General features: G+C 42.8%; 1 protein-coding gene across 1 annotated transcript; it reads left to right on the top strand.

Annotated features, from left to right (window-relative positions):
• The first annotated feature begins 4,732 nt into the window (after positions 1-4,732).
• LOC142955374 (tripartite motif-containing protein 16-like) lies at positions 4,733-7,163 on the top strand. Its single transcript, XM_076096874.1, has one exon. The coding sequence runs from the start codon at positions 4,833-4,835 to the stop codon at positions 6,510-6,512; it is 1,680 nt and encodes a 559-aa protein (XP_075952989.1). The 5' UTR covers positions 4,733-4,832; the 3' UTR covers positions 6,513-7,163.
• The last annotated feature ends 6,833 nt before the right edge of the window (positions 7,164-13,996 follow it).

Below are 13,996 nucleotides of genomic sequence, written 5' to 3'. Positions count from 1 at the left end.
CATTATATCTTCTCATCTTTGACCCTTTGACCTCTTCTGTTGAACCATTCAATTCAGGATTTAAGTGTGACGAATAAATCAATGAGGTAGTTAAATGATGTATAATGTTTAATAAGAATAAACTAAACATCTCTTTATTTTTCAACTGTCTTTATTTATTGCCTCGTGATCAACTCATGCTCACTCTTTCATGTATGTTTAGTTCTTAAATGACAGAAAGATAGCAACTGTGAATAGACGCTGTAGTGCAGCCTGAGTAACACAGCGGGACCCAGTCTTCTTACACTCTGTCTACTGTTCAACAAGCAGCTGATACAACAACAAGGTGTTTACATGTTACAGCAGCTTCATCACTGCTTCTTTATATTCTAGTTCCCATGAAAACATTTAGAAACCAGTTGTGTGTGTTTGTCCTACAGCGCCTCCACCTGGAGGAGAGGAGCAATGAGCACCAATCACAGCAGTCAGTGCAGCTCCACACATACAGCAAACTAACGGGGCTTTCTTTATGACGTTCAATCAACGTGATGGAGAGGTGAACAGTCACAAACAAACACTTTCTCTTTGTTTTTATGTTCAAATAACACAAATATGTCCATAATAATACTTCAAGGTATCAACATCTGGATGAAAATCATTTAGAAATGTGTTTTTCTATCTTGTTGTAAATGTGTTGTTTTCATTGAGTGAATCTTCTATCAGCCTTAAATATGAACAGTAGCTGTGAAACAATACAGAGAGCTCATGGTTCAGCAGCACAACACGTGGTTTACAGTTTGAAGTGACTGAAGCTCAGAGAGATGGAGTAGTTACAGAGCAGGTAACACTCTCAGCACATGTGCCATGCCATGTGTATGTTTCTGCTTCATGTGCTTCATTCTCCAAAATGTTGATCTGTTACTCTAATATATATATATATACTTTTTACTTTCTGATAAATGAGTTGATACAAATTATTTATTGGTTAAAATGCTGATGTTTCTTAATGTAAATTAATAAATCATCATGTCTGCACTTAGAAATGCTAGTAGTCTTTAATAAACCGTCCTGAGTTTCTCAATTTCACATCAGCCATCAATAAAAGCCTGTCAGTCAACCAGAATAATATTTAATAATTTATTATTAAATATTATGATATAAGACTCCGCCCCCTCCCCACGATCAGGCTCTGTGCCTGTCTGCTGCCAGCGTGAAGAGGACACTCTCCACTATCAACACCCGCAAGGCAACAGGTCCAGACAACATCTCTGGTCGTGTGTTGAAGGACTGCGCAGAGGAGCTTAAGGATGTCTTCACGGATGTCTTTAATACTTCTCTGAGACAAGCTGTTGTTCCATCATGCTTCAAGGCCACCATCATCATACCTGTGCCAAAGAAATCCACTCCGTCCTGCTTTAATGACTGTCGTCCGGTGGCACTGACCCCCATAATCATGAAGTGCTTTGAACGGTGTGGGAGGAAAAATGTATGTTTGTCACTATATTATTTTCTCCTTGGTTATCCTATGTGTTTATTCATATATCTGTGAAATATATTCATTTACATCTATATTCTGGGACTGAGTCTATATTAAACATTTGCTCAGATAATCTTTATAAGCTTACTTTGACAATCTTTATAATCGTACTTTTGTACTCTTTTGTATTAAACTCAGTTCAGGCCCCGGCATAAGTCATACAGTCACTGACATAGGATTAGTCACAGGATTCATGTTTCTACAGAGTCCTAAAATAAGGTAAAGTCCAGTAGGGACTGGCCTCAGTATCACCCCCATCACGCCCGAGGAAAACAGGACGCCCTTTGTGTTTGGGCCCGGGGACCAGAACATTTGGCTCTTCTTGGGTCGCGGGGACCAGCGAACGGCAGTGATGCTGTCGCCAAAAGTTTGACAGGAGCATAAATAAATAAGGAGGAAGGGAGGGGGGACTGAGGCCGCGGGGAAAAGATCCAACGCTGTCCTCCGAGCAGTACAGGCCCATGCATAGTAGAAGTACAGATACTGGACATTGGACTGCATTTCCTGTTGCGTTAGCATGACCACAGTTTCAGAGATCAGTAGGATCTTCTGACAGGTATCCCTCATGATATTGATTAATTAGTGAACCAACTGATTATCTCATCGGTCCAGAAGTCCCCCAAAATCCCTCGGGGTAAACAGGATGCATATAGCCTTTAGAAATCAAATCCCCCACTGTACTCTTGATGAACGAAATTACTGTTTAGTGAACATTGAGGGCTGATCAGTAAAAAGGGGGGTCATCCTGCATGAGGGGGGAAAAGAGTATAAAGTAAGTTTCAGTCCTTTGTTCCAGTTAGTTGACTCCGGACGACTCGATTTGCTTGTATTCTGTACAGTACAAATAAATCTGCGTGAACTGAAGAAACTTCAATCTCTCTTGTGTTCTGTTGGTGTTCGTCACTGAGTTCCTGTGTTAGTGAGAATCCTGTGGTATCTCACCACGAGTCAGATAGCAAATAAGTATTAAATCAGCTTTTAGATATTAAGATAGAATCAACTTCAAACCAGCGATCATCGACATCGAAGAAACCACAACAACGGCTAGTCATGTCACATATCAAATCCATTCCTCCCCCCACCCTGGACCCTTTCCAGTTTGCATACCGTGCCAAACGGTCCACAGAGGATGCAATCTGCTCTGCTCTCCACCCAGCCCTCACCCATCTGGACACAAAGGACTGATATGTGAGAATGCTGTTCATAGACTTTAGTTCAGCATTCAACACCATAATCCCACAAAAACTCATCTGCAAACTTGACCAGCTCAACACCTCGCTGTGTAACTGGCTGCTGGACTTCCTCAGTGAGAGGCCACAAGCAGTACGTGTCGGCAACAACACCTCGAGCAGCATCACACTGAGCACAGGGGCCCCTCAAGGCTGTGTGCTCAGTCCACTGCTCTTCACCTTGCTGACACACGACTGCACAACAACCTACAGCACCAATCACATGGTCAAATGTGCAGACGACACAACTCTGGTAGGTCTCATCACCAAGGATGATGAGACCCACTATAGGAAGGAGGTCAGCCTTCTGACCACGTGGTGCAGAGACAACAACCTCCTTCTGAATAACAGCAAGACCAAGGAGATTATTGTTGACTTCCGGAGAGGCCACACTCAACACCCACCACTGACCATCAATGGTGCTGATATAGAGAGAGTGAGCAGCACCAAATTCCTGGGGGTGGACATCAGTGAGGACCTCTCGTGGACAGCCAACACAACATCACTGGCAAAGAAAGCCCAGAGGCGCCTCGACTTTCTCCGCAAACTAAAGAAGGCAAGAACACCACCACCCATCATGTGCACTTTTTACAGAGGCACCATTGAGAGCATCCTGACAAACTGTATCACTGTGTGGGGCGGAAGCTGCACTGACTACAACAGGAAAGCCCTGCAGCGCATAGTGAACACAGCTGGAAGGATCATTGGTGCCTCACTCCCCTCCCTCCCCTCCCTGCAGGACATATATGACACCCGCCTCGCCCGCAAAGTGACCATGATTGTGCGTGACTCCAGCCACCCCTCGCACGGTCTCTTCAGCCTCCTGCCCTCTGGGAGAAGATACCGGAGCCTCCGTGCTCGCACCACCAGACTCTCAAACAGCTTCGTCCACCAGGCTGTTAGGAGGCTGAACTCTCTCCCTCCTCTCTTTTCAGACTCGCTATGTCTGACTGCTGCTAAATACAGAATGATCGTTTTTTCTTAATATATATGTTGTCTTTTTTTTAAATCTATTTGCACTGTATTCACTTTATGTTTATATGTTGGACTGGAGAGAAACGTTTTTTCAACTCCTCTGTTGACAATAAAGCTAACTTTGAACTTTGAACTTTAATAATGAATTATGTAACACATCATATGAAGGTCATGTCTATAATGCTTAATAAGCACAATCTTAACACATTATAATGTATAAAGCTTCATAACAAGGCATCCTATAGGATCATCTCATCACATGTATCACCTGCATCAACTGGACACCTGTGAGACCAAATGTGAAGAAACTAGAACGTCTTCAAGATGTTTTCTGGACCGATCAGTCTAAAAAAAAAAGAAGAATGATGATAATAATAAATGAAATAAAATACAATCAATACAATAATTACAATCAAAAAAAAAATAATAATAATAATTAATGAATGAAATAATAATCAACCCGGTTGACCCGGCCTGGCTGATCCTACTGACCTGTTCTGGAGCTCCCTGACGGTGCCCTGGTCGTGGTTTGCTGCCAGTGGTCGGGGCGATACTGCCCCTGACTTTGTTTTTGTCGTTATTTTGTAATTTATGTACTTTCTTATGGTCTTTACTTCACACACACACACACACACACACACACACACACACACACACACACACACTGACTATATGATGTTTGCTGGCTTGTATCTCACTGTTCTTGTCGTCCTCTTGTTGTTATGTTTATGTATTGTCTCTTGTCTTGTAATAAAAAAAGAGAAATGTTTTCTAAAGTGGAGCAGGTTTTAACCGAGGCTCTGCTTGTAAATGAGGAAGCAAAGTTCACATTCACAGCGCTGCTCCTCTTCCTGGAATGAAGCACAGCTTGATAACCCCTCCTTCTTCCTCCTGCTCTCAAACACAGCCGGCTCCACTCTGTCCACGTGTTTCCTTGTTCCCTCCCCTTCAGATCTACAGTTTTAAAGATGGGTGTAACCAACATGGTGGTGAAGCGATAGAGCTGACAGGCTCCATTCACTGAACAAACACATGTTGTTCAGATCAGAAGTCAAAGCAGAGTCACTTCTAGTGAAGCGAAACTCAGACAGTCATTGTCACTGAGAGGTGAAATGGCGCAGAAAGGAGTTCAGCTGGATCGGGAAGCCTTCTCTTGTTCCATCTGTCTGGATCTACTGAAGGATCCGGTGACTACTCCCTGTGGACACAGCTACTGCATGAACTGTATTAAAAGCTTCTGGGATAAAGAGGATGTGAAGAAACTCCACAGCTGCCCTCAGTGTAGGCAGACCTTCACACCGAGGCCTCTCCTGCTGAAAAACACCATGTTAGCAGTTTTAGTGGAGGAGCTGAAGAAGACTGGACTCCAAGCTGCTCCTGCTGATCACTGCTATGCTGGACCTGAAGATGTGTCCTGTGATGTCTGCACTGGGAGGAAACGGAAAGCCCTCAAGTCCTGTCTGCAGTGTGTGATCTCTTTCTGTGAGAAACACCTCCAGCCTCATTATGAATCCCCTGCCTATGAGAAACACAAGCTGGTGGACCCCTCCAAGAAGCTCCAGGAGAACATCTGCTCTCGTCACGATGAGGTGATGAAGATGTTCTGCCGTACTGATCAGCAGTGTATCTGTTACCTCTGCTCTGTGCATGAACACAAAGGCCACGACACAGTCTCAGCTGCAGCAGAAAGGACTGAGAGGCAGAGAGAGCTGGAGGTGAGTCGACTAAACATCCAGCAGAGAATCCAGGACAGAGAGAAAGACGTGAAGCTGCTTCAGCAGGAGGTGGAGGCCGTCAATCGCTCTGCCGACGAAGCGGTGAAGGACAGCGAGAAGATCTTCACCGAGCTGATCCGTCTCATGGAGAAAAGAAGCTCCGATGTGAAGCAGCAGGTCAGATCCCAGCAGAAAAGTGAAGTGAGTCGAGTCAAAGAGCTTCAGGAGAAGCTGGAGCAGGAGATCTCTGAGCTGAAGAGGAGAGACGCTGAGCTGAAGCTGCTCTCACACACAGAGGATCACAACCAGTTTCTACACAACTACCCCTCACTGTCACCACTCAGAGAACCTACAGACTCGTCCGGCATCGATATCCGTCCTCTGAGCTACTTTGAGGACGTGACGGCGGCTGTGTCAGAAGTCAGAGATAAACTACAGGACGTTCTGAGAGAGAAGTGGACAAACGTCTCACTGGCAGTGACTGAAGTGAACGTTTTACTGTCACCTTCACAAGCAGAGCCCAAGACCAGAGCTGAGTTCTTAAGATATTCAAGTGAAATCACACTGGATCCAAACACAGCATTCAGATATCTGTTATTATCTGAGGGGAACAGAAAAGCAACAGTTATGAGTGAACAACAGTCTTATTCTAGTCACCCAGACAGATTCACTGCATGGTTTCAGGTCCTGAGTAGAGAGAGTCTGACTGGATGTTGTTACTGGGAGGTGGAGTGGAGAGGAGGAGAAGTTTATGTAGCAGTCGCATACAAGAATATCAGCAGAACAGGGAGCTCTAATGAATGTGGTTTTGGAAAAAATGACAAATCTTGGGCGTTACATTGTGACAAAAACAGTTTGACATTTTTGTACAACAAGATCCAAACTCCCGTCTCAGGTCCTCAGTCCTCCAGAGTAGGAGTGTACCTGGATCACAGAGCAGGTATTCTGTCTTTCTACAGCGTCTCTGAAACCATGACTCTCCTCCACAGAGTCCAGACCACATTCACTCAGCCTCTCTATGCTGGACTTGGGTTTTGGTGTAATGGAGACACTGCTGAGTTCTGTAAACTAAAATAGACAGAAGTGATTCATGGAACAGCAGATTAATTTCTGTTAAACTCATTTTGTGTCCATTTTCACTGAGACCTGATTTCTTTCACCTGTCAATCAAACATTGAGGGCGGTACTTTGACATCTTGTCATTATTGTTGTGTACATGATTGAGTTTCTTTAGGTGGAGCTCCTTCCTGTGTCTGTTAAACCATGGAGGCTATCACTGCTCATGATGATCTTTGTTGACCTGAACTGACATTTCTCTGCAGGAAAATGTAAACTTCTCTGAGGTCTAAATGTTTGTTGAAAATGTGTATTGATGTATTTGTTAGTTGTTGTTTCTCTTCCACTGCATGTGTCTTAAAGAGAGAAATCACCAGAGCTTCTTTTATCCAAGATATTTTGTTCTCACCACTTTCTGTAAAGATATGTTTCATTAAATTTACATTTATTTGTTTGAAAGACTAAATGTTGCTGTTGTCTGAATTGATGTGTCATACTGATGGATGTGAACAAATTGAAGGTTTACATGATAAAGAAAGTAATCTTGTTTCAAGAAGAACAAAGACTCTGATCTTGTTGTAAGAACAATCAGTCTATTGAGAAGGAAACTCGTCTGTTTGGAACTCTTTTTTTTAAGATCCAATGATTTTATATTAAAGTCTCTTTCAATTATTTTACAATGTGTAGTTGTCTTAAAGGAAGACCTTCTTTCAGTGGTCTAGGATTCAAACTGCCTGCAGTCATCAGAGTGTTCCTGTCAGTGGGTTTAGTGGGAATACTTGTTTGTAGCTTTTCTAACTCACCACTGAACTCAAGACAAATATCATTACAGATCAGCTCCAAACTGCCTCATGAGGAGCAGAATGAATCCACATCTCTGGTTACTAGTAAATCCTTCTCATCAACAATGAGAGCTCTGCTCTTCAGCAGCATGTCAGTGTGTCTTGTATGTAGGAGGGCAAAGCGTTCAGCAGCTTCTTCATGTGTGAGTCCACAAACATGTGAGACTTGAGATGAATCCTCACATGTTAAGTTCAACTGTTACTATTTAGTTTGGAGACAACTTGTTGTATTTTATATTTCAACCACAAGATGGCGCCATGATATGTAAAGCACACACAGGTGACACGTTAATGCAGGTGATACATGTGATGTTTGATCAGCAGTGATGTCATTCTATTATAGGATGCCTTGTTAACATGTTTGGAAATGTATAAAAAGAGGTTTGTAACTTAGAGTTCTTGCTTACAGGTTTTATATAATGATAAAGCGTTTGAGTGAAGAAGGACTTCAGAAGTTATTACCGTTATATTATCAAGTGTATCTAGAAGGTCCAATACCAGAAAGGTGTTTTTATCTAAACTTAACTGTGTCAACCACTTGCACTTAAGTTATACAACTATGATTTAATGAAAACAAAAGTGAGTTTTTTAAGAAATATGTGTATTTATTTGACAGTGTCTGCATGCTATCCAGACACTAAAGTAGAGCTGCATGTTCAGTCTTAACTTCCTGTGTGACTCCTTGTTCTTCTTATGTGGTGTGACGACCCCTCCTTTCCACCAGGGGTCTGTGTCCTGTTTTCAGGTTGTCTTTCAGGATGTTAATCTGCTGCTGATGAGCAACACCTGGGCCTGCTGTAGGTCCCAGCTATAAAGGCTGACCCTCTTCTTTAGCTGGGGGTGCTCTCCTCTCTGGCTCATGTCTGTTTGTCTGAGTTTAGTTCAGTTATTTGTTCTTAAATAAATGCCTATAGTTCTGTAGTGTGGTGTGAACGTGGTTAGAGCAGTTGTCTCGGGGGCACGTCCGAGGCTGCAGGTGGGTGGCCAGTACCTGGTTGCTTTACCGGGCCTGCGGGTTTTAGTGCATAAGTACCCACCACAAGTAGCACCTGAAGAGGGGGGAGCTTACTTAGTCTCTGGACAGGGCGGCAGTGATGTTAGCTGTGTAAGGGCTGCTCTTGCTGTTAGGTGTTAAATTCTGTACGGATCAGTTTGTTTTGTGTTCAGGCAGTCAAAAGTTGTTTCCTCTGTTTGGCTTCTGTGGAGGAATTCTGTGGAGGAGTTATTGGAACGCTGTTCGTTGGTGACCGGTTTGAGTTGGATTGGTTGGTCCTAAGCTTGCAGCTGTTCCTGGTTTTACTGAGGGAAACTAGTTGCTGGTGTTTCCTGCTCACTGCATGTTTCGTATTCTGGTTTTTGTGATCATGGTCATGTTCTGGGTAGTTCAAGACTCAGTAATAAGAGCATTGCACAGCCTGTTGGGTGTCAGGGTATTGGATCCAGTTACCTTGCAGGTGGAGCCTGAAGACTGCTGCTGCACAGTGGCAGTAGGTTTTTAATGGTTCATTAGGGTAAGCAAGTTGGTAATAAAGGAGGGATGTGGTGAACTGTTTTTTGTGTTTGTGTGGTGACAGGCAAGTTGGTAACTTGGCCCGTTTTCGGGAACATAGGCGCTACAACTCGTGCCTTGATTGGGTGAGCTGAGTTGTAGTTGGGTTGCCTCTTTGCACGTCTGTCAGAGGAACCTTTAGGCTACTACAGCTTAGCGCTTATGATAGTTCAGTTCGGTGCGTTGTTGGCTGGTAATTATGAAAGTTCTGGGAGTTCACCACTCGTTCATGCAGCTCATTGCATGAACTGGCACATCCAAAGAAACCCTGCTTCCCAATCATGTATCACTGTGTAATCTCTCTGGCCCTCCTTCAGTCTCCACTCTCACTCTTAAATGCTTCTCCACATGTTGGAGTTGCAGAGTGGAGATTGGTTGGGGGGGGGGGGGATGCACCACAACCGGTGAGTATGAAATTTGGAAATGTTTGTATTTAAGTATTCCTGGTGGGAACAATGTTTTTATGGCGGGGGGGGGGTGTGACGACCCCTCCCTTCCACCAGAGGTCTGTGTCCTGTTTTCTCCTCAGTTGTGTTCCAGGATGTTAATCGGCCACTGATGGGCGACACCTGAGCTTTGGGTTGGTCCCCGCTATAAAGGCTGCCCCTCTTCTTTGGCTGTGGTCCCTCTCTGCGCCTCTCCTCCCTGCCTCCTGTTTGGACGACCTGGATGCTGCTTTGTTTTGATTGTTTATTTAGTTAGTGGTACTTTCAATAAATGTCTATTTATTACTTTTATACTTGTCTTGTCTCCCTCATGTTGCGTCCTTTTGAGCCGGATCGTGACATGGGTTTAACTAATTCAGGCTAACATGCTAGTATCAGACTAAAGTGATCCTGATAATTCACATCCAGCTAAATTTGCGCTTTCACCAAAAGTCATCTTGAGTAACAGTGCGCTCTTATTTTGACTTTAAAAGGAAGTTGAATAGAGTGTTGAAACCATCATCAGCGTCCATATGATTGGCTTAGAGCTGATCATGTGATTGCAGGTTAGAATGTGGATCTTGTGGATGCAACAAATACCCGGATGTTTGCTGAAATCGCAAAATGCATTGCAGCTCTTCAGACTTTACAAAAGCACTCTGCGAGGCAGACGTTTACAACAGTGAACCGTTTGGATTAAATCATTATGAATGTTGGCGAATGATTTAGATGTAGCACTAAAATACTTAATCATTTTAAATTTTTCAATTGTACATGCAATATAACCGCAATGAGTTTAATTCCAGTCCTGGGACCTTTGCTGCATGTCATACCCGTCTCTCTGTCTCTCCCCGTTACTACACTGTCCTGTCAAATGAAGGCAAATATACACCCAAGAAATAGTTAATTGAGTGGAAGAGGTAATGTTGATTTAGATTTGTGATTAGCAATTTTCAACATGCGATGCAGAGAAGACTCATTGCGTCAGTGTACTTTAGTGTAAACAGTCTGCTGGTAATGGCACTTAGTTATTCATTTAGTAGGCCGTATGCAGTACATACTGTATACTGATTGAGTATGTACAGTAGAATGAAATACGTTATGTATATTAAATCATCAGTCGGTGTGTGGTAATAAAATAGCTACGTATATTTACTTAAGCACTGTACTTAAGTTACATTTTCAAGTACTTGAACTTTACCTAAGTAGAAGTATAAAGTGGCATTAAATGGGAATACTCAAGTAAACTACAAGTACCTCAAATCTTGAGTACCTTGAGTACATGTACCACTGCTCGCAAGGAAGTAAAAGATAACAGTCACTCCTTCGAATCGAAGCTCCAACTTAACAAAACAGGCAATGATGTAGTTGAACATTTATTTCATCATTTTAATTCCAATCTGAGTGTTACACCACCTCCACCCAACCGACCATTAATGACTGTGTTGCAAGCAGTAATTGTTATATTTCAAAGTTAGTAAAGCTGCTGTGACCCCATTTTTTTTTTGTAAGTACAGTCTTCATAGCAGCAGTATGTTTCCACAGCAACAGCATTATGCATGATATACGGAGGTGCTATGTGCACAAGGCAAAGCTGGTCCTCTTGAAACCAGGAGACCTGCACACCAGCCTGGAGTCTTTACATTACTCCAGTTCTCCTTCTTCCTCCTCTACCTTTCAGTGTTCATAACTACTTGATTGCCGCCTCCTTTCTCCCCCTCTTTCTCTCGTTCAGACCTCGACCGTAACAGAGCTCCCGGTGACTCGGACTCCGAACCAACCGTCCCAGAACTTGGCGTCTTGTCCTCCATGTTCAAAGGTGATGAAACGCATTCCAGGGCCGTAGTCGGTGAATGTATGGCTGACCTGGAGTTCAAACAGAGAGAGAGAGACAAAACCACAGTGATCTGTACAGTCCGGTTATTGTGGATGACAGGAACGACAGCGTCAACCATGACAACGGTCATTCATAAAGCTGAACGTGGTAGTCGTGTTAACCCAAACCACGATGTTTCTCGGAGCTTAAAGCTGCAGTGTGGGACTTTTATATATAAATAAACATCCGCTACATTCAAACCTCAGCCAAACGAGTTCACGCAATGCCGATTAAGCCTATCTAGATGATTGGGAAAGCTCTTTCTGTTTTGCAGTATGTCCGGAGTTGTGGTGTCTGTGGCGACTGTCTCGCGCTGGCGCACTGAAAGTGATGCGTTTTAGGTCAACCAGCCAGAGCTCAAGAGGGCAGGAAGGGGATGAGAGACCATAACGAAACAGCATCTCGGGCAACCATCTTAACAGTTCACATATCTGCCGAAATACTGCAACCCGTCTCACATTCCTGGAGGATTACTTTGTAACAAGGACGCCAAATTTCTGCTATTGACTTAGCGATCGTCGTGAGAAAAGATAAAATAGTTGCCGCCATGATCATTTTCCAGGGTTGTAAAAATCTGTTGTGTTTTGGTGCCTTATAAGCCTATAAATGCATGAATCTGTTTACTTCCTGTATTGTATTTAGTTGTCTCACCAGTACCTTAAAAAACAGGCCACCACCATCACAAGTCCCTGGACCGTTTAAACCTCTGGATGTTTTTTGGTCTAAACCCAAACCATGATCTTTCCCTAAAACTAATCAAGTTGTTTTTGTGCCTAAAGTGTTGTCACGTCATAAAACAGATTTATATTTTGTAACGGTTTTATAAGGTGCAGAGAAATGATGTCCAGTAGGGGTGGGGAAAAAAATCGATACAGCATAGTATCGCGATATTTGGCGATATTGTATCGATACACGGACGCCAAGTATCGATCTTTTATTATATAAACTATTTAAAAAATAAAAAATAAAAAATAAATAAAAAATTACTAGAAAAATCAAATCAATTGCTTTTTCAGTCCACTAGATGGTGCTGAGTTGTTTTCTGGTGAGGTCAGCAAAGGTCCCGGGTCAGCGTGATTGGTAGGAAGTTGGTCAAAACAAAGATGGAGACATCTGGCCTCACAACGGGGTTAAATCTGCCAACAGTAGCCAGGCTCATGGGGAGAGTGCAGCGCATAACTGTCTCTTTGCCCTTGACGTCCACGCATCGCAAGTTATACTGAGTTATATAACTCTTATATCCTACTTATATAAGTTATAGTTCATATACTGAGTCCACACGTTTGCATTTAGTTAAGTTGGACTATGTAGTAATACAAACAGTTCAGTTTGTCAGGTTCATGCAACATTTATGACATTGTTGGTCAGTCTGTCTGCTTGACAATCCTATTTTGCTGCAATAAAAATGATTGAAGTGAGATGAACAGACTGAAAACTTTATCTTATAAAACATGTTGACATAGTTTTCCTTTGGGGACATAATTTGAAGTTGAAAAAAGTAATAAATCGCAATATAGGCGCCTATGTTATCACAATACTCAGAATATCGCAGTATCGTGATAATATCGCAGTATCGTGATAATATCGTATTCTGACCTAAGTATCGTGATAATATATCTGGTATCGTATCTGGTGATTCCCACCCCCGCTGAGAGGGTCATCAGATCAGCCTCTATGTGTTGTCTTAGCGGGACACACAAGATATGTTGTTGTTTAATTTGAAGGATTTGTTCATGTGGACCCAAGTGTGTCAGGGTGTCCTTACATGGGTCTATACGCCTCAAAGGATCTCTGTTTTTATTCAGAGCATTAATATATCAACAAACGTTTCTCTATATAAAGATATAGTGGAGTGATCAACTCATGCTCACTCTTCCATGTATGTTTAGTTCTTAAATGACACAAAGATAACAACTAAACACATGATGTATACAACTAGGTTATAAATGAACCATAAACATCAAATATCAGATGAAATAATCAGCATTCAATACATCTGTATCAATAACCTAGATAATAAACAAAGGCACAGGTAAATATAACTAAATCTATGGTTTAAATAGCTACTCAGCTCGATATACTGTCTTGTTATTAAGAGTCAGAACAAGCCTAACTTCTTTATATTGGAATCACAGATTGTGAATATAAGTTATTGTATGATGCAATCTGCTGACATTATGAAAAACATCAACTGTGCATGACTGTGGATGATATAAACTCATACTGAGCACACAGATGTTTAAAGATATGAGATAAAGTATTGATCTTTATTCAAATAAGGTTTTAGTTCAATTGTACAGATGCTGATCAGCCTTCAACGTTGCAGCTGCAGCTTTTGTTTTCATCACTAGATTCCGCTTGATCACCCTAATGACGTCACGTTTGTAAAAGACCAAATCTTTCTGAATTAATAACTCTCTCGCCGGGTGCGGTGGCGCGCGCCTGTAATCCCAGTTACCGGGAGGCTGAGGCTGGAGGATCGTTTGAGCTCAGGAGCTCTGAGCTGCAGCGGACTATGAAGATCGGGTGTCCGCACTAAGTTCGGTATCGGTATGGTGCTCCTGGGGGAGCCCGGGACCACCAGGTGGTCTAAGGAGGGGTGCACCGGCCCATGTCGGAGACGGAGCAGGTCAAAGCCCCCGTGCCGCTCAGTAGTGGGATCGCGCCTGTGAATAGACGCTGTAGTGCAGCCTGAGTAACACAGCGGGACCCAGTCTTCTTACACTCTGTCTACTGTTCAACAAGCAGCTGATACAACAACAAGGTGTTTACATGTTACAGCAGCTTCATCACTGCTTCTTTATATTCTAGTT

Source organism: Anarhichas minor, unplaced genomic scaffold (genome assembly GCF_050575085.1).
Source record: "Anarhichas minor isolate MPS153535 unplaced genomic scaffold, ASM5057508v1 ptg000023l, whole genome shotgun sequence".
Taxonomy (NCBI): Eukaryota; Metazoa; Chordata; class Actinopteri; order Perciformes; family Anarhichadidae; genus Anarhichas; species Anarhichas minor.
The sequence above is the reverse complement of the archived record's forward strand: the minus strand, read 5'-3'. Positions and strand labels throughout refer to the sequence as shown.

Excerpts from the sequence above, each read along its gene's own strand:
- LOC142955374 (XM_076096874.1), top strand. The coding sequence starts at position 4,833 with ATGGCGCAGAAAGGAGTTCAGCTGGATCGGGAAGCCTTCTCTTGTTCC.